Source organism: Salvia miltiorrhiza, chromosome 1 (genome assembly GCF_028751815.1).
Source record: "Salvia miltiorrhiza cultivar Shanhuang (shh) chromosome 1, IMPLAD_Smil_shh, whole genome shotgun sequence".
NCBI classification, from domain to species: Eukaryota; Viridiplantae; Streptophyta; class Magnoliopsida; order Lamiales; family Lamiaceae; genus Salvia; species Salvia miltiorrhiza.
In genome coordinates this window covers 71,779,490-71,799,996 of record NC_080387.1, presented here as the reverse complement: position 1 = coordinate 71,799,996, position 20,507 = coordinate 71,779,490, and the positions used below count along the sequence as shown (strand labels likewise).

General features: G+C 32.3%; 3 protein-coding genes across 4 annotated transcripts; 1 reads left to right on the top strand and 2 right to left on the bottom strand.

The window, feature by feature from the left end:
- Positions 1 to 3,210: 3,210 nt before the first annotated feature.
- Positions 3,211 to 7,044, bottom strand: LOC131005816 (uncharacterized). Of its 2 annotated transcripts, XM_057932908.1 has the most exons (4): positions 6,562 to 7,019; positions 6,176 to 6,456; positions 3,805 to 3,902; positions 3,211 to 3,466 (listed from the first exon to the last, which is right to left on the bottom strand). In XM_057932908.1, the coding sequence occupies exons 1-3, from the start codon at positions 6,848 to 6,850 to the stop codon at positions 3,846 to 3,848; spliced, it is 627 nt and encodes a 208-aa protein (XP_057788891.1). In that variant the 5' UTR covers positions 6,851 to 7,019; the 3' UTR covers positions 3,211 to 3,466; positions 3,805 to 3,845. The 2 variants fall into 2 exon arrangements, with proteins under 2 accessions (XP_057788891.1, XP_057788892.1); XM_057932909.1 differs by lacking the exon at positions 3,805 to 3,902 and having other exon boundaries at positions 6,562 to 7,044.
- A 2,643-nt stretch (positions 7,045 to 9,687) lies between these two features.
- On the bottom strand, positions 9,688 to 12,235 carry LOC131005815 (NAC domain-containing protein 2-like). Its single transcript, XM_057932907.1, has 3 exons — positions 12,010 to 12,235; positions 10,476 to 10,732; positions 9,688 to 9,814 (listed from the first exon to the last, which is right to left on the bottom strand). The coding sequence occupies exons 1-3, from the start codon at positions 12,182 to 12,184 to the stop codon at positions 9,755 to 9,757; spliced, it is 492 nt and encodes a 163-aa protein (XP_057788890.1). The 5' UTR covers positions 12,185 to 12,235; the 3' UTR covers positions 9,688 to 9,754.
- Positions 12,236 to 13,837: 1,602 nt separating this feature from the next.
- LOC131005814 (putative ABC1 protein At2g40090) lies at positions 13,838 to 19,623 on the top strand. Its single transcript, XM_057932905.1, has 12 exons — positions 13,838 to 14,263; positions 15,378 to 15,532; positions 15,610 to 15,735; positions 15,866 to 15,961; positions 16,057 to 16,157; positions 16,353 to 16,389; positions 17,056 to 17,274; positions 17,572 to 17,683; positions 17,882 to 17,973; positions 18,066 to 18,245; positions 18,554 to 18,667; positions 19,146 to 19,623. Exons 1-12 carry the CDS (start codon positions 14,077 to 14,079, stop codon positions 19,344 to 19,346), a joined length of 1,620 nt encoding a protein of 539 aa, XP_057788888.1. The 5' UTR covers positions 13,838 to 14,076; the 3' UTR covers positions 19,347 to 19,623.
- Positions 19,624 to 20,507: the final 884 nt, after the last annotated feature.

Sequence of the window (20,507 nt, the reverse complement as noted above, 5' to 3'; positions counted from 1 at the left end):
GACGTGAGTGTATACTTTCTTGCATTTTGTTTTTTAATTTTTAATTTGTGATTATAAATTGGAATTTTTTTTAGGGCAAATTGTATGAAAATACCTCACTTTATACCAAAATCTGGTTTTTTGACAATCTTTTCAATTGTAGCAAAAATTTGAACTACCTTTCAATTTGTTGCAATTGACTTTCGGAGTAATTTTCCGGCCAACTTAATGCTGATGTGGATTCCCGTAAAGTTGATGTGGCATGCCTCGCCGGCTAATCAAACGACAAATTGCATGAAAATACCCCACTTTATACCAAAATCTGATTTTTTGACAATCTTTTCAATTGTAGCAAAAATTTGAACTACCTTTCAATTTGTTGTAATTGACTTTCGGAGTAATTTTTCGGCCAACTTAATGCTGATGTGGATTCCCGTAAAGTTGATGTGGCATGCCTCGCCGGCTAATCAAACGACAACGTCTCTAATTATCTTAAACGATGTCGTTTTCCACGATTTTAAGCAAATTACAATTTCTAGTTTTATATATTTGTCGATTAGGGCTTCAAATGTCCTCATTTCTTCTCCCAAATTTTCTCATCTCAGTTGTGTGGCCATAAATTGTGTTTTATGCTTCATTTTGGCTACTTCAAAATTTTACTCTTAAATAAAAGTATATTTTAAAGAGTACAAGATACTTGATGTGGGTATTTTTGTACATGATGAGAAGTAGCGCCTCTCCGGATTAGTCACACTATTTGAAGTCTGCAAGATGCACGGCTTTGGTTCTTGGCATCTGCAGAATTTTGGAGATAAGGGGAAATTGTATGAGCTCAGTCGTCCCGTTTGAGAAGAAGAATCCATCAGTTCAAAGATTTTTGCTGCAAATGAGAATTTATGGAACAAGAATTTCAACTGAGATGAGAAAATTTGGGAGAAGAAATGAGGACATTTGAAGCCCTAATCGACAATTATATAAAATTAGAAATTGTAATTTCCCTAAAATCGTGGAAAACGACATCGTTTAAGGTAATTAGAGACGTTGTCGTTTGATTAGCCGGCGAGGCGTGCCACATCAACTTTACGGGAATCCACATCAGCATTAAGTTGGTCGGAAAATTACTCTAGAAGTCAATTGCAACAAATTGAAAGGTAGTTCAAATTTTTGCTACAATTAAAAAGATTGTCAAAAAACCAGATTTTGGTATAAAGTGAGGTATTTTCATGCAATTTGTCGTCCGGCGAGGCATGCCACATCAACTTTACGGGAATCCACATCAGCATTAAGTTGGCCGGAAAATTACTCCGGAAGTCAATTGCAACAAATTGAAAGGTAGTTCAAATTTTTGCTACAATTGAAAAGATTGTCAAAAAACCAAATTTTGGTATAAAGTGAGGTATTTTCATGCAATTTGCCCTTTTTTTTATTCGATTAGGATATATAATTATTTTTTATAATTTAATTTTTTTATTAATTAATAATAGATTGATAAATTCACAGTTATGGTATATCACTTCTAAAAATTAAATTTTTATAAAATAATAGATATAATAGTGAAAAATGGCAGCACACACAAAATTGTGGGACATTAGATCTCATCTCGTCTCACTTAGAGATTGTTTGGCTTAGCTTGTAAAATTCTAATCGGCACCGCTATAGCTTATAAATTGTTTATAAGCTTATTTTACTGAACACTTTGAAAAAAAATTATATACAACAGTTATTTTACAAAAATAATTCAACCATCGTTTGTTATATTTATACTATATTTTTTCAATGTTCTCTTTCTAATAATTATTTTTTCTATGTACTCTCTATCTTTTAAACTTGATTATTCAAACATTTTGACATTTTACAACGTTCATAAAAATGTTCACGAGTATTCAGGCCATTATTTTATATTTTTAAAAGGTCGGATATGATTTTCTAACAATGGTAGTTCCTAATACGATTTTCCAATAATGACAGTCTATAAAATATTTCTTTCAGTGAGATAATTCATTTTTCTGTCACTTAATTTTGTATAACCCAACATTTTCTGAAGAAAAAAAAACTAGAAATTTGAAATTTTTAGAAGAAAATGAAAGTTCCAGATTTTCTGTGAAAAATGTTAAAAGTTTGAGATATAAAATATTATTAACCCAAAATAAAATAATAAGAACAAAATCAGGGCGAGAGTCATGGCGGTGGGGTTCCAGATTGAGAACTTTGTGGATTCTATTATTGGGATTAAATTTATTAGGTCGACCAATGAATAATGATCATCTTTGGCAAACTCGATAGCGTCCAATTTAATAATCACGGTCTGTCTTTTTTTTTCAGTCTCTCAAAAAAAAAAAATTATTTTGTATTAATTCTAATAATTCGAATCTTGGTATTTCTTACTAGTGAGTAGTGATTGGTGCAGATATTTATTATCATCAAGTCGCTGATCAATTAAATTTAAATGTAGAAAATATTTGTGAATGGAAGTGGACATAAAATTAAATCGAAGGGGCCACCTTACTCTTTATAAGCTTAATGGGGAAATATTTTTCTAAATTTAATTATGCATATGTTCTAGATTCATAGCAAGCAGACAAATTGATCATCACGCACTTACTTAGAATGGGACACATGATCATAATTATCTTATCAACAAACTATTGTTAAGGATAATTTATTTAAGTGTTCATGAATAAAATTACTCACGTTTTGTTAGTGTTTATGTAAAAAAAAAATGCTTATTTTTACAAAACATATAAAATTACCCAATGTTAAGTTTTTTTTTTTGTTTTTTTTTTTTGTTTTTTTGTTTTACTCTATATTGATTGTTGAAAATGTATTTTATGGACCGATAAAATAACCCATTCGGCTAATTATCAACCCTGTTACAAATGAGGCACTCTCTCGTGCAATTGGTTTCTGAATGACATTATTTTATGGCATTATATGTTGTAGTATCATTCAAAAATGTTCAAATGTCATTCTGTAAACCAGTTGCACGGTGCAACTGATTGCACATGAGTGTTTGTGATTACAAATTTGTAATTAATGTTACTTCGAATTTAATTGTGCTAAAAAAATCTTGAAGGGGGAACCAAAAAATACACCTTCTCCGATCCATTTTAAATGTTTTTATATCTAATTCTTATATTTAGATTAAAAAAAAAAACTTAATACTTGTTGTCCATCACCATGTCATCGCTATAATTGCTATCATTAAAAATTATAATTAACCATACTGAACAATTCTTGAAGTTGACATAATTCCACATCTATTTAAATTTTAATTACATGTTACAGTTGACAACCTCTATAATTAAGCCGATGCATGTCTCAATATTTGATTGTTCGTTGGGACATACTGCAAAATCACTATACACTTATAATTTTGTGTATATACTACGTATTATAGAAAAACATCGTATATATACGTCTAATCTATGTCTAAATTCTATAATTTCTTGACCGTGTATGCCTTCACAGTCCACCCCTTCGGACAAACCTGTCAAATAAAAAAAGTATATACATATAATTAGTTGTTATCATCAATTAATTTAATTTGTGCTAAATATTCCCCTAAAAAAAGTGCTAAATATATGATTTTTTTTTGGGGGCAACAATTAGGGCATTTTTTACATATATAGATAATAGAAGATAGCACAGAATCTAAAATGAGGAAGGGTGTATGATTTTGCTTAATTTGAGTTTTGTATGTACATGTGATTAATTAAGTGTGTTGGTTGGAAAGATTACAAATGGAAATACTAATTAACTATTGATTAATATATATGCACAAATTAAAATAAAAAATTGTTTAGTAGTAGTACAGGTAAATTTTACCTGAAACCTAATTACTTGGGCTGGTGAAAATTGGAGTCCTGTTAAAATTGAAGTATCTTTTGATGATGTCTAGGAATTATAATATTGCATGCGGATACCTGCACACATGTGACAACAGGTAATTAAATTAATTAGATAATATAGTATATGAAGTAAATTCAAATTAAAAAAAATGATGTTTTCGGTCTTTTATTAAAAAAAGAAAATTTTAATTTATTACGATCAACAGTGGTTCACTGAATATGATTAATGAAAATTCAGCAATGATAAATGCTTCTGAAGCAGTTAGGTGCAATTTGGAATTTATCAGTAAATTTATAACTATAATTGCACGAAAATTCTGAGTCTTTTTTTTCTTTTTTTCAAATTGAAAATTCTAAGTCTTGATGGTTGGGATTTAAATCAAAATATTATAAAACAACTAATTTTTTTTCTTCCAGATATATGAGAAATGCAATATTTATATATAGTAATTAAATCTATAAGGAGCATGTCCAATAGGCCAAAGGCCTATATATCCTAATGAACCTCAATGTGGATTTAATCAAATTCTAATTTATAATAATGAATTATTAATTTTTAGTTGTGATCGTGATATAGAATATTAATATATTACTCTATTCATATAGTTCATCGCACCAATATACATTAGTATATGTTACAATACAAAATAAATCTTAATTAATTTTATACATAATTATATAATAATATCGATATAATAAATAGTATGAAAAAGATTTAGTGGTTAATATTTGATGAAAAAATTTCAACTTATTACATCTTTACTTTTAAAAGTTACTAGTCCATAGCATTATTAGATTGAAATTTTTCAAAGTAGCTAGGGAAATAATTAGTTTTTTCCCCCTAGCTTATGAGAAGGATATATAAATCTCACTTTTCGTGACGTGAGCTCAACCAATGGCAAGAATCTCAATAATCAGATAACTCTGGAATCTTCTATTTAAACAATACTAGTACGACCATCCGTGCGATACACGCGAAATCAAAATTACATGATATTTTAAATAAACAAATGTAAATATTAAACAAAATCAAAATATAAATAAATGTAAAATATGATTTAAACATAAAATATCAATTACTCAATAGAATTTTGAATTTAAAAACATGTATAAAGTGTAATGATAATTACAGTTATTAAATAATTTTATATTATTTGATAATGAAAATTAATATACACATTATTATTATAGATTATTACACATAATAATAAATAGATATTTTTATAAACATGCATAAATAAAAGTTGTAAAATTTTAACAAAGGTAAAGAAAATAAAATATTTTAGATTTTTAATAGCATATTCGTTTTAAATTCATTTTTTATGATTTTGATACCATATTAAACATCTTGTTACGAACTTAAACTTAAGATGAATATTGAATATTTCTTCATAAATTAAATTTGACGATATTTAAAAAAGAATTAAAATTATATAAAAAATGACATAAAAAGAGTGTAAAAAAGTGATAGGAGAGAGAGAGAGAGAGAAAATGAAGGAAAAAAATAGAGGGTGAAAACTCCTCTTCTATATATTATATAGATTAGGAATCATAATACTAATTAATAAAGTAATAATTGTTGCAAATATATAAATTTAAAAATATTACTATCAAATACTCCAAGTGTGTGTTGAAAATATCAAAATAAAAGGTAGCAACATCTTTTTTAAAAAATCAGAATTTTTGTGTCGACCACATAAATCTTTGTCATCTTTCACACTGCGTTGTAACAGGCCCCACCAATACCCAATTTACATGAATCACCATCATTTAAAACTCAAATTATCTAAAAAAAATACTAATAATAATAAAAATGCATGCACCTCAATCACCCCCACTCAAATAAGCAAACCCAAAAATGACAATAAAAATATCTCACAGTTTATAAGATTCATTTTTTTATATAATTACCAAAAGGTAATTAATTCCTAATTGTGCCGTGCACACAAATTTGTTCACTTAATTTTCGTTTTGCACATCATAAATTAAATTAAAATACGTAAGTAAATTTATGATTATTTCTATTTTTTCATAAAATTATCAATTGTCCCTAAATTAACGCTAACAACTGAAATATCTACATGGCTATATACTAAGTTTATATAACTTCAATTAATAAAGATGACATTAATTAATTACCACTTCGACTAGTCATGAGTCATGACTAACATTATTTCAGTGAAAATTGATAATCTTATCAAAGATCAAATAATTGAAAGTTTATATATATATTTCAAAAATAATATTGTTAATTTATGTATAATTAAATTTAAATGAACTCGAACTCAAAATCTTCGACCTTAAGCATCAATCGAAAATGCGTATATTTTTTAGATGGATTGACTTACGGCTTCGATATCAATTTTGTAAACGAGCAGCTTTCTTCTCTCCCTACAGCAAATCCTGTACGCCACCGCCACGTGGCCGATCGCCAATCCCGCCGAGGAAACGAACAGCGCCACCACCATTGCTGTCGCGAATGAGCCTCCGCCACCGCGATCCTCGCCGCCGATGAATACGTAGGGAGCCTTAAGCGACACGAACGCCAGCGACGCCGCCGAGCACACGGTGGCGATCGCCAAGTACGGGCCCCTCGACAGCGTCGGCCCGTCGCACAAACCATACACACCTACAACATATATATTCAAAGTAACAAATTAACAAATAAAATAAAATACTATATATAGGAATTATACGTACAGAAATATTGGTGTATATATACATATATACGTACAGAATATGATGGCGGAGCGAGTGAGGGATAGGAGGGGGATGTCGACGAGGGAGCGGCGGAAGTCGTAGTTGGTGAGGTGGGAGGAGAAGGAGAGGGACGACGGCGGGAGGGCGGCGGAGAAGCAGGCGGAGGGGAGGAGGGCGTCGGCGAGGAGGAGGAGGATGGGGGCGGCGGAGAATAGGAGTAGAGATATGAGCATGTTGATTAAGAATATGAGGGTTTTCATCCATCTAGGGATCACTACCACCACCTTCTTCACCATTTTCTCTTCTTTCAACACTCCCATCATTCTCTCTCTCTCTCTCTCTAGGTGGGAATAAATTAAAAGAAAAGAGGTGAAAGAGGTATGGAGAAAATTAAACGACTGAGAATTTGGTGCCTTACATGAGGAAGGAGAAGGTCAAATAGAGGAGGCTTTACTCTCTCTCTCTCTCTCTCTCACTATAATTTTATAAACCATTTTGTGGACTTAATTAACTGCAATACCTAATTATTCATATTGGCAAGCGATACATGTTTAACATTTTGAGGGTTCTATTCCACTTTCTTAATTTATTATATACTTACGGGTGAACTAAAATAAAAACACCTTAAAATATACTCCCTTCGTCCCTAAAATAACTTTCTCTTTTTCCATTTTGGGACGTCCCCCAAATAACTTTCTCTTTCTTTCTTTCCATTTTTGGAAACCTACCCCACCACTAATAATACTTTATTTATTCTTACTTTTCACTTTTCACCACTCCCAATAGTAATTATAACACTTTTCACAACTTCCAATAATAATTATATAACTTTTTCTCCACTATCAATACACTTTACAACTTTTTATTAAAACCCGTGCCGTCCCCAAAGAGGGAGCCATTTCAGGGACGGAGGGAGTAAAAGATAAATCATTTTCAGCTCTTTGATCATTTTGATTTGCGGTCGATTGACTACGTTATTGGATTTATATATATGTGTCAATATACGAGAACAGTATACTACAAATCAATTTAAGATCTCACCGTATATGAAAGATGTTAATGGAACTTTTCATCTAGATGAAAAGAAATATATTTCTCTTTATTGTCATTTCATTTAATTAGCTTGTTTGTGAAAGGCGGTCTTCTCCATTTGTCATCCTACGATGACTCAATAATTGTATTTTTTATTTCCATTAATTTTAGTACGAAGGGCTTTTAATTCTATAATATGACCAATTCATCGCCACTGATGTACATAGTTTCAAGTTATTACAAAACATATATAAGTTGAGATTAAATAACATTTATTTGAACAGGTTTTATATTACAGGATCATTGAGTTTAAACAGAATAGTTAATATCGGTATTTAATTTATTTAATCGTATATTCGTATTAGTATATTACTATAAATTAATATTTCATTACAGTAGTAATGTCGTTATGCAGTATGTAAAAGATCAATTGCTCGTCAACTAACTAAGAGAGTACTGATTTTTTTCATGTAAGAAGAAGAAATAATTTGTTGATAAAATTAAATGATAGTAATAAATTATTGTTTGTTAAGTAATACTGTAATAGTAGTATTCTTTTTCCCCTAAATAAATATTGATAAAGATAAATGAAGATTATTGTTAAAGAAGCGGGTGTGGTTGAGCGACCCGAAACTATATCATGTGGCACGATTAAGGCTCTTCTGATACACGACATGAGATAAGTTATGATATAATCCATCCGTCCCTGTAAAAAAAGTCCTAGGAGGGAGTGACACGAGTTTTAATAAAAACGATTAAGTTTATTATGAGTGAGTAAGGGTCCCACCATAAAGGTTGAGTTAATAATGATAATTAATTGTATTGTGAGTGGAGAAAGAAGGCCACCATATGATATAATAAGTAAATAAGTTAATATATGGAGGGTAATCTATTAAATACATATGGGAAAAGGTAAGAAAAGAAGACGCTTTCTGAAGGCCCTTTGGAGCTGTACGATCTGGGTATTGTGGAGACGAAGGAATGAAGGTCGATTCGAAGGAAAGGCTTGAGATATTAATGGTTTAAGTCTTGAAATAAAGACTATAATGTGGAGTTGGATCTCTATCTTTGAGTTGCTTGATTGGAACGATTCCTTTTCTTCCTGGTGCTCTAGCAATCTTTCGAGCATTCTTTGTATTTAATCTTGGGCATCTCTGATGCCTTTCATGTTTTATGAAATTTCTTTTCTGATAAAAAAAATCTATTACAGGGTAGTGTCCATAAATGGATTAGGACTATTTTTTGTGGACACCTCAAAAAGAAAAATTAGGACCATTTTTACAGGACGAAGTGAGTATTTAATTGAAATGTCTTTTACTATATGTCATATTAATATCATGTTTGGTAAAATACATTAAAATATTTGTAAAATATTATTTGTCATGATATATTAAAATTATATAAAGTTAATATTAATTATAATTATGATTTGTATCGTGTATACCTTCTCTATAGTTAGTATACAGAATCCATCAAATCAGTATAATATTTTTGAGCTTTAATTTATAAAGATCGATCCGTATATATTTCGTATTACTCCTTACTAAATAAGATACTATGGTATTATATGTATATTATACACCCTAATCATGTATTCCATGCAAGCTCTATACATGCAGCCTGATTTTATGGAGGTTAATTAATTATCCATTAATATAGCTACAAGCTCTTGTAGGTCTGGTCGGTCAAATGCTTAAAATTATATATCTAAGACTTTTGGAAGTTACTTATCCACTCTCATTTGCCTAAAATCCCATAATTATAGTATATTTTTTTCGAGAATATGAATAATACATGGTGGAAATATTTTACCCAGTTTTAATAAAAAAAAATGTAAAAATTAGTTGCAATAGGTAATAATATCCATTCTTGTTAAATATAAACTCCTTCACATAAATGATGACTTAATTTGGCCATCATCATATGTTACAACAATAATATCCATTTTTAGTTAAATATAAACTCCTTCACATAAATGACGATTTAATGTGGCCATCATGATATATTACAACAATCTTCTAACATCAAAGTTACAAGAAAGAAGAGTCCATGCAAAAATTTAAGCAGCTAACATCTGACAAAATTGTGATTAAACTCTACTATATATCATGTTATGTATAAAAAAATAAAAAAATAAAATATAAAAACGTTAGTGCTATATAGTTTTCGTCTTAGTATGCCATCAGCTCAAGTGCTCAACCTTCCTCTTCCTCCACCTTCTTCAGCTTGATTTTGCAAATTATATACCTCTCTACCTGAAAAAAGTGGCACAATTTAACAAGCTCAACTCTAAATAGTAGATTAATTTGGATTAATTTTACCTATCATTCTATCATACGATTGATAGGATACATTATTGAGTATAATGAATTTCCTTTTCATTAATTATTAATAAAATATACCGTTTAAGTATTTTTTTATTCCAATTAATAATAAAATTATTTGAATAATATTGAGATATCCTAAAATAAATTAGCATATATACTATTGAAAATCTAGGCTAGCTAATCCTCAAAATCAAACGTCCCTAGAATTATCCAAGTCAAATCTTGAAGAAAGAACGAGCGATGATTGGTACTTACAACGTCAGTAGATATTTGAGTAGGATGACACTTGTACTACTCCCTCCGCCCCACTGTATGTGAGACCTTTTCTTTGAACACAGAAATTAAGAAAAGTGTATTTTATTTGTAGGTGAAAAAGTGAAAATGTGTTTAAAGGCTAAAATCTTTACCAAAAAAGGAAATTAAGAGTCTCACTTACAGTGGGATACCTTAAATAGAAAGAGTCTCAGATACAGTGGGACGAAGGGAGTATTTTCTATTTATAGTGGGACGCCTTAAATAGAAAGAGTCTCGAAATCAAACGTCCCCTAGAATATCCTAGTCAAATATTGAAGAAGAATGGGGTACTTACAATGTCTATAGGTATCCGAGTAGGATGACACCTGTACTCGATCATTTTCCAATAAGTTCTATTTCTATTGACACCATAAAAGAAAAGTTTGGTCTTAAATCCGATGACTTCTCCGGCTATATCGACGGCCACGTGGTCTTTGTACACTTTCCAATAGCCGTTGGATGTTGTCCGAATTTGACTCTCTTCCTCGGAACTTTTCCTTATATCCGTTGTGAAGAAGAATGCCTCATCGTTTTTTGCATGCTTGAATTGATCTGTGGAAAACAAAAATTAGCTGAGTTATTTGGAGTATTTTGGGACCAATGAAGTATTTTGAAGTAAAAGTTATAGGAATGTTTCTTGCTAACATGCATAAGAAAAAGTTCTAGAAAAATATTTATTGTTTAGTAGAAAACTGAAATAAAAAATATATGAATATTTTGATGAACATTTTAACTAGCTAATAATAATCATCGATACAACTATAAAAAGTCACATTTATTTGAAGTCTTATAGTATTAGTGAGATACATTATATATAAATTAAAAACCGATTTTATATTCTTTTATATTATGAAAATAGTACTATTAATTTTACTATAATTGTATAATATAATAAGACATTCATCGTCAAAAAAATATGAATTATTTATACTTATAAATGGAACTTAATATTAGTTTGATATATTCTATATAAATTTAAAAAAAAATGCAAATTACTTATATATTTTTACTAATTTAGTTAATTAATTATTATCATGTATGACACAAAAAAAACATTAAAAACCATAAATTACTTATATTTTTTATTAACATGAAAACTCAACCAATTGAATAGAATCTAATTTAGTTAAATAACTGCTGTCGTGCATGCACAAAACATGAAATCTAATTTAAATAAATAACTATTATGGCTCACGACTCAAAACATGAAACACCCGCCGGATGAAATTTAATTTAGTTAAATAACTATTATCGTGCATGACACAACATGAAACTCCTGGCAATTCTAATTTAAGTTAAATAACAATTATCGATGAAATATAAATTAATTAAACAACTATTATCGTGCATAACACCAAACATGAAACACCTGCAAGTTGAACTCTAATTTAGTTTTTTTTAGACTTGAACTCTAATTTAGTTAAATAACTATTATCGTGCATGGCACAATCTGCACAAAACATGAAACACCTGCAAAAAAAAAAACATGAAACACCTGCCTACGCCTGCAAAAAAAAACATGAAACACTTGCCTGTCGAATGAAACTTATTGAAAACACCTGCACAAAACATGAACATGAAACACATGCCAAAACTTACTGAAGGCGAGTTGGCGAGGCTCGTAGGGTAGAGATGGTCGAGATCCATAACGTAGTATCTCATTAAGTTAAATAACTATTATCGTGCATGACACAAAACATGGAACATCCGCTCGTTGATTAGAACTTACTGATGGCGAGACGTAGGTGTAGAGATAGTCGACATCCATAACGGAGTATCTAATTTAGTTAAATAACTATTATCGTGCATGGCACAGAACACGAACTTACTGAAGGGGAGTTGACAGGGCTCGTAGGTGTAGAGATGGTCGAGATCCATAACGTAATCGGACGGGAGCTTTTCGCCTCTCAATTTCGGAATCAGATAATGTTGTAATAACTCCACGCTTGTCGGATCGAACTTGTACCCGAACGGCAAATTCAACGAGGATTTGATGGGATCCATTATTATGAGTTTTCGAGGTGAAAACTCGAGTAAGAAGAAGGAATGAGAGGCTAGGATTGTTTCTTTTTGTTGTAGTGTGCAAGAAGGTCATATATATATATACACATGGTGTGTATATATTTTGGAAATATAATTAATGTGCACTGCGATAATAGAATTATCATTGTAATATAATTCTCCTTCCTAAGTCGAGGTAGATGCTAATTAGAATTGAACTAGAAATTGGTTTCTCTCTCTCTCATTCCCGCCGCTCGCCGACCACCACCTTTCGCAGTCTCTCGCGCCTCCGCCCTCTCTCTGTCGTCCGTTGGTCTCCGCCGTAGCCTCCTCCTCCGGTCGTCCGTGGCCACGCCTCCCCTCGCCGCCTCGGACCTCCGTCCAAGCGCCAAGCAGCAAGTAGCGCAGCTGCGCGACTGCGCCGCCCTCGTTGCATCTACCACACACATAAAATACTAATTCCTTAAAATTCGTGTAAAGAAAATTGTTCAAGTTTGGCGAAACGAATGCGGAGGAAGAGAGAAAAAAGAGAAAATATAGTAATGTTAAAATTTGCTTTTTAAGTGCACGGTTGATTATGATTACATGAATGAATAGAAAACATATATGCTATTATCAAGGATGACCATATACACTATAAATTTCTCCATTTAAAATATAGACTTCTATTATAGCTTACTTCTATAATAATATGTAAAATCTTTCTAAATTGACTAAAATAGCTCGAAATCACATGCATGATATAGACTTGCCATAATTGATAAGTGGCATTTGCATAATTAGTCCAATTATTTCCTTTTTCTAGGACCATTTTTGGTCACACATTCATATTCTTCATGGGCTTTTTTGATTCTACAGTCTTGGGCCTTGGAAGTACATCATGCAAAATTAACCCAACTTAATATAAAACTCAATAAATTAAGAGAGTATTTATTTTTTATGATTAATAAAATAAAACGTGTGATTGGGTATTTTTATCATTATTATTATGGTGTTTTCATCCCACCCTTTTAATAGAACACGAATGAAGCAAAATAAATTCAACTGATAAAAATTATTAAGAATCTTGAACTATTCCAAAATTTCAATCAATCTTAGTAAACAAGGAATTGTGATTATTAATGACGTTTTCATCCCACCCTAAGCGCATTCTATGCACTCACTTTAATTAATTTTGGATTGTGATTAATAATTTTTAATCATTAATCAATAAACTTTAATTAGGGATCAATAAACTTTAATAGATAAACATTAATCAATAAACTGTGTAGAAAAAGTTGTTGATATTTATCATAAATTTAATACGATATATGAGCATTGGCAACGGCATCCTCGATGCCTTACTCGAACTCGAGTATTGCACTCGAGTAGGCGTTGCAGGGAGGAGCTACTAGAGTTTTCGAGTATGCTCGAGTGATTTTTTTTTTTTTTAATTCTCTTCTGCTCTTTAAAAATTTCTCTCTCATCTTTAAAAACTAAAAAAATCAAGTAGGCTATCAAGGAACCCCAATGCAGCACTACCTACTCAATAACACAACCACTATCAAGTAGGCTATCAAGTAGACTATCAAGGAACCCCCTAATGCGGATGCTCTATAGTAGTATTTCTTATAAATGTAATTGAAAATACAGCCTGCTAAATTAGTTACGTGCATTGATTTTTAACCACTATTTGCGAAAACTTCTACATGTCCCACTTACCAAGAACAATAAATTCTTAATTTGGAGTTTAAATTCAAATAAAAACTTAAAACATAGGGCAAATTATTATTTAATTAATTAAAGCATCGAAATTGCCGAGCTATAGCCTATAGAGAATTAAACGTCGAAGCCAAGCAACGCTATTTCTTGTCGGCATTAGCGAGGAAGAAGGAAAATCGCACAGAAGAGAGGAAATGGCGGTTAGAGCTTTTTTGCGCGCCAAAACTAAATTACTTTTGGTGGCTACTGCAGCGGCCGGCGCCGGCGCTGGCGCCGTCTCCATTGCCAACTCCGATGATCCGGCTTCAGCTCTCAAACTCGCCACCACCGTTCCCCTCCGCCTTCTCCGCGACGCTGCCACCGCCGCCACCATCGTGTATGGTACGATTGGCTTCTCTAACTCTATAAATTTTCTTCACCTGCTTTCCTTTTGCTATATTAGGTTTTTCCTTCATCCGAACCGAAATCATTTCTGGTATATTTATTGCGATAGCAGCTGAATCGAGCTGCTTATTTGATAGTTTTCACCTTTTCTCACATCTGATTAGTTGGAGAATTTGATTGTGATTTTTAGTTGCCGTTGCTAATAAACAAATATGTAGTATATCTTAAGACAATGGCTCTGCGTTGTGCTTGCCAGAGAGCGGCTTTCACCAAAATGAATGAAAAATGCCTTTGTCTCATATAACTAGGATATTTGTAAGAAGTTGTATCACAAAAATTGGTAGGACACTATCGCCATTTTTACCTAACTAAATATTTGACTAGATTCGAACAATTCTGTAAAATGATTAGAACACTATGGGATCACTCGAAACTTTGTTGATCCTTTTATTTATTTCCCAAACACTCATCATTTTCATACTATATGCATTTTTATTGGTAGTTTAGCAAAATCCATTAGAGAATCAAGAGAGCAATTTAGAGCTCTGATTGAACTATTTTGTGTATTGTATGTGCACAAAAGACCTCTTTCATTCCTGATTTTCCAATATCTCAAGCATATTATGTGGTGGGTGGATTCTCCTTATTTTAATTTGACTAAATTACTTGGCATGACTCAAGATTCTTGCATAAGATAATCGCAATAACTTAAATATATATCAGTAACTTTTGGTTTCTTTATGTGCCTTTGTAGTGTTTTTCAATTATGCTGACTCTGAAACTAAATACAAAAGCTAATTCACTCATTCAACAGCATTAACCTTCCTCCCCTTAAATTGGTCTCAGTTGTTACTATCTGATGTATATTTTCATGTGTGATGAGGTTAAGATACCCATATAATAACTGCCAGATTGACTTGAAAGAGAGCATGGCAGAACACATGCTTTAGCTTTGAGCTAACTTGAGCCTGTGGATAGTGTTTAGCATAACAACAACCATTGACAACCCTATTTCTACTTGCATCTGAAAGACTGTTTCTGTTGCTGATAGGAATTTTCTAACTTATGCAACATTAGAATTGAGATCTTATGGTGTACAATTTCTATGTAGATTACGAATACTCACTCTTGGGGTTGCCTGATGGCAGCAAAGAAAGGGAAAGAGTTAAACGCGAAGTTCATTCGAGAAGTGCACATAAGCTTCAAGAACTTTGCTTTAGAAATGGTGGGATATACATCAAGCTAGGTCAGCATATTAGTCAGCTGGTATGCTGTGATTTATTCTAAGGTTTTTGCAGAGTGTTATTCTTAATGCTGGACTTCATAAAATTTCCCTGTTTCAGGAATACTTGGTGCCTGATGAATATGTACAGGTAATGAGGCAGTCAATGTTGAATAAATGCCCCGTTTCATCATATGAGCAGGTGCTTCAAGTTTTCAAGAAAGAGCTTGGTGGGGCGCCCGATGAAGTAAGTACCCTCATTCAGCTCAAATAACATTTGCATTTGAATGGCTCTTCCAGATGAACCAAAACTTTTTTTGGTTTCTTATTACGTACCAAGTCCTCTTATCATTCACACACAATGTTTGTTCCTGCAGATTTTTGATGAATTTGATCCTGTTCCCATTGCGAGTGCTTCTTTAGCACAAGTTCATATTGCCCGAACTCATGATGGACAACAGGTTGCTGTGAAGGTGTAAAAAACTCGAACCTTCATCTTCTGCAGTATTGATGTTAAATGATTCGAATGTTTTATTCAAATTTTTATTTTTTATTAATTCCACTTCAGGTTCAACATATTCACATGACAGACACTGCACAAGCTGATTATGCAACTGTGGAGTTACTTGTGAACGTTTTACATCGCGTCTTTCCTTCTTTTGATTACAGGTTTAAGTGGGCTTCATAAGGAAACTCTGCTTAGGCTATTTTCATTTGGAGTACTAATGGTTTTTACATCCTAGTAAATGATAGTGATGATAACTGATGCGTTGTTGCAAATACTTGATATTTTGTTATCTGCTGTGTAGGTGTTATATTTGTTTTCCTTTTCCTTATAAACTCAATAAACTCAATCTTGTACAGGTGGTTGGTTGATGAAATGCGGGAAAGTTTACCTAAGGTTTGTTGCTGAACTGTCTACTTTTTTTGTGCTGTCCTTTTCTGTAAGATGAAAAGGGTAGGTTCCATAAGTGATGGACACATGCTAGTTAGGTGGTCATTGGATTTCTAAGTCCTCATTTTGTTCAACCTTTTCATTTGGTTGATATATTTATGGCAATATTTCCTTGGGGAAAACTCTGATCTTGCCTGCTCAGTTAAAACTCCTGGCTTAGTCCCTAGTTTCCCACATTGTATCAATATGTCCCTCTTTCAGGCCACTTTTAGTAAGCTATATGTTTCTCTAAATTAAGGTTAGTCTTCACTCGCTTCCTCGTTGTCATTATCACGTGTTACCCTGTTTCTCTGATTGTTGCTCATAATCGCATTACATTTCCAACAAATGTAACATGGCTTTAACATGCAAAATTCTTAAAAAAAAACCTACAGTTTCCTTAAACATGTTTTATCAGTTCTGTGCATGGTCATTTCACTGATCATGTAGTATTTCATGTTGATAATGTATCTGATTGCCTGAAGGATTGTGGATAAGCAACCATTGCATTCATGGTTCCCATTGTTTATAGTAATATCTCTTAACATATTCAGGCAAAGGTTCCCTTTCTTATCATAGTTGCCAGTTCTAACTTCTAAGACAAATTTTAATGAGTTGCAATGAACTTCTCAGGAGTTAGATTTCTTGATTGAGGCGAAAAACAGCATAAAATGCATGGATAACTTTCGGAGGTTCTCTCCGCATATTGCAGAATATGTTTATGCTCCAAAAGTATATTGGAACTTGAGTACCTCCAAGTTGTTGGTGATGGAATATATCGACGGCGTTCAAGTAAATGATTGTAGGGCCATTCAGAAGCTAAGTATTCAGCCAAGTGATGTTTCAAAATTGGTAAGTTTATGTACTTCCTCTAATAAATTCAGTATTATGATACCCAAAAGTATCAGATTTATCAAGCATTTTGGTTGGAAAATTATCTTTTCATTTAGCAAGCTCCTTCAACAAATGATTTTTTTGTAGCCATTGCAGTATTGCTATTGAACTTGATTACCCACTATGAGTTGATTGATAACACAACTGTCAATAGTCAGTTATTAATCTAAAATGATTGAAAGGTCTTTAACATCATCATCTTAATGTTATGTATTCTTACTACATTTGGGTAATATGTTTGTTTACCATATGCAGCTTAGTCAAGCTTTTGCTGAAATGATGTTTAAACATGGATTTGTGCACTGTGACCCACATGCTGCCAACGTGCTAGTTCGTCCTTTGCCTTCTGGAAGTAGGAGAATTTTTGGTGAGACCTTTTTCAGATCTTTCAGGGTTGTCATTTGCATTTAACTGTGCATCCTTCTTTTGAATATTGCTGTTGGTTTATTGAACTGTTTGCTTGTATTAAGAAATCCTGGTACGGTCTTATTTGTTGTTGCATTTGATCACATGCAATATTCATTTGGAATGCTTCACTGAATGTTTTCTTGTCTTTCATGCTTAGGCAAGAAAAAACCACAGTTGGTATTGCTGGACCATGGTTTATACAAGGATCTTGATGACACAATGCGAATAAATTATGCTTCACTGTGGAAGGTGTGTGATGTTCTTTAAAAGTATTGTTTTCAAATTGGAGATTCTGAGTGAAAAATCTTATTTGATGATATTATTATTGGCATACTTTACAGGGTTTGGTATTTTCTGATGCAAATGCAATTAAAGAAAACAGCGCTAAATTAGGTGCTGGTGAAGATCTTTATGCGCTGTTTGCTGGCATTCTTACTATGAAGCCTTGGAATAAAGTCATTGATCCAGCTGTGGATCATCTGGTTGTCAAGGGAACTGATAGTGATCGTTCAGAAATCCAGGTTGACAACATATACAAGTGTCTTCTCCAAAACCCAAAACCCTAAATCCTAATGATAACAGGCTTCTCGAAAGAAAATGTTCGGGGATCCTCTCTTCAGCTTGAACATATTTGATTGACCTAACTAGATTTATAATAGTGAATTTTGTCCATTCTTGAAGCTGAAAACTTTAAAAAATAGGCTTAATGATTTATAAAAGATATTATGTACAATATTCTCTAGCCGTGTACGACAGTAGATGCTTAAAATTTCCATCTGTTCCTGATAGATATAAACTCTTCCTTCCTTTACTTTTTCTTTGTTTGCAGATGTATGCTTCGGAATACTTTCCACAAATTACTGAGCTCCTTGGGAGACTCCCCCGTGTTATACTTTTAATGCTAAAAACAAATGATTGCTTACGAGCAGTAAATAGAGCACTGGTATGTAGTTTCTTCTACGTTTAATTCTTTCACACTCTGCATGGACATTGTAATTTGATGCAGTATATGAAACTGGACTTTAAGATCAGTACTAATGCAGCCTAATGAATAATTAAATACTATAATCCAAATTGTCAACTATTCGTTTTCAGAATTTAGGTGCATCTATGAAGAGCATTAGAGCTACACCTTTACAGATTTTTTCTTGGTTCCATATGCATCCTCCTAACCCCCGATTTCTGGTCATGAAAAATTAGAATGACTTTACATATCAATTTTCAGCTGTGCTATTTCAAGTGACATAGGCTCAATTAAATATGCTTTTAAGATGCTTCAAGCATCTCTATATATGCATCGTTTCCTCAGTCCTTCTCACTTCATCTTTCAAGATTTCGTTGTGCAAGGAAAAGAATGTGGGGTTCGGTTGCGACACTCTTCTTTTGCAATCCTTACTAATACGACTATGTTTGCTTAACAGATGGAAGGATCGTCTCTTGAGACATTTTTGATTGTGGGAAGAGTTTCTTCTGAAGCAGTTATCGAATCAAAATTGTTGCACAGCAAGTCCATCCTATCCCGGCTTCATGTTTGGTTTGAGTCGTTTCTCTCAGAGGCTCGGTTGTTTGGATTGCAATTTGCAGTGTGGCTATTGAAAGTTCAGAAAGCTTTGACTCTGTGAGAACCAATCCACTCTCTCATTCATTAGTTTATCTGAGACCATGGTTTTTTAACAGGTTGAAACTTATATTCTTCGCGTTGCAGCACCCAATTCATTTTAAAACCCTGTCAATCATTTTATGAATCTACATTTCTACATTTATTCTTGCAATACTAAAGTCCAGCCAAATAAAAATCATAGAATATGTATCAATTAGGTACAAAGGTTTTCGTTTCCTAGAGTTTTATTAGTATACATGAATTGCATGTCATCTTCAATAAGTTACATTTATTGATCATGATCTCTCCTTATCGTGATTTTTAAATTTTGTACTTGTTTGTTTTTGTCGCAACTCGCAAGGCCATAGGTGATGAGGTGCAGGCTCTCATGAGATTTTTCCTAGTTTAATTCAGAGTTTATTTGTTCGATCCTTTAAATACTCATCATATATTTGTATCTTTTTTTTGGGGGAAAATTGCATGTAAATAAACAAATTTTGCTCAAAATCCATATTTGACGTGAAGTTAGGATTTTATAATTAAATACACCAACTTTGTAAGTTGTTCAATTTTGATGTTGATTTCATTTCCGATGATTGGAAAAAATGACGTGAAGTTAGAATGTCGTTTTGTTATTTGTCCGGCGAACTAAAAGGCATGTGCCGGCGAGACATGTAGGAGCTACGTCATTTTAAAATTTGGAAAAAAATAAATTCGTCGTCAAAATTAAACAACTTATTTAATTGTAAAATTTTAACTTTACGTTAAATATGGATTTTGAGCAAAGTTTGTGTATTTACATGCAGTTTTCTCTTTTTTTTTAAACAAATTAAGAAGGGGATAGTCGTAGGATTTTAACCTTACCGTTGGGATGTCATTAAGCTGCACGTACAAACACATATGAGCTTAGTTACTAGGATTTGGTTTCTATTGCCATAACTCTATAAACCTACCCCATAAGTATGTAATAAATGACATTTATTATTTAGGTGTGGGTGCTTGAATTTTTGGGTGGGTGAATCATTTGTCAGGATCTATGTTGAAACACTAAAATTTGACTTTTAGACTTCATTGTTTCATGGAAGCTACATTGTTGTACTATTTGACCACTGATAGATTTAGGTATTTTCTTTTGATTTTAAGTTTATCATTAAAAAAGAAAGAAAAATAAAGAATGAGAAAA

Coding starts and splice junctions, on each gene's coding strand:
- LOC131005814 (XM_057932905.1), top strand. CDS start 14,077: ATGGCGGTTAGAGCTTTTTTGCGCGCCAAAACTAAATTACTTTTGGTG. Junction 15,962..16,056: donor GACAACAGGTTGCTGTGAAG/GTGTAAAAAACT, acceptor ATTCCACTTCAG/GTTCAACATATTCACATGAC. Junction 17,275..17,571: donor CAAGTGATGTTTCAAAATTG/GTAAGTTTATGT, acceptor TACCATATGCAG/CTTAGTCAAGCTTTTGCTGA.
- LOC131005816 (XM_057932908.1), bottom strand. CDS start 6,850: ATGATGGGAGTGTTGAAAGAAGAGAAAATGGTGAAGAAGGTGGTGGTA. Junction 6,457..6,561: donor TCGCTCCGCCATCATATTCT/GTACGTATATAT, acceptor TATATGTTGTAG/GTGTGTATGGTTTGTGCGAC. Junction 3,903..6,175: donor ACAAAATTGATATCGAAGCC/GTAAGTCAATCC, acceptor ACATGTGTGCAG/GTATCCGCATGCAATATTAT.
- LOC131005815 (XM_057932907.1), bottom strand. CDS start 12,184: ATGGATCCCATCAAATCCTCGTTGAATTTGCCGTTCGGGTACAAGTTC. Junction 10,733..12,009: donor GCCCTGTCAACTCCCCTTCA/GTAAGTTCGTGT, acceptor TGTTTTCCACAG/ATCAATTCAAGCATGCAAAA. Junction 9,815..10,475: donor CTCGGATACCTATAGACATT/GTAAGTACCCCA, acceptor CACTTTTTTCAG/GTAGAGAGGTATATAATTTG.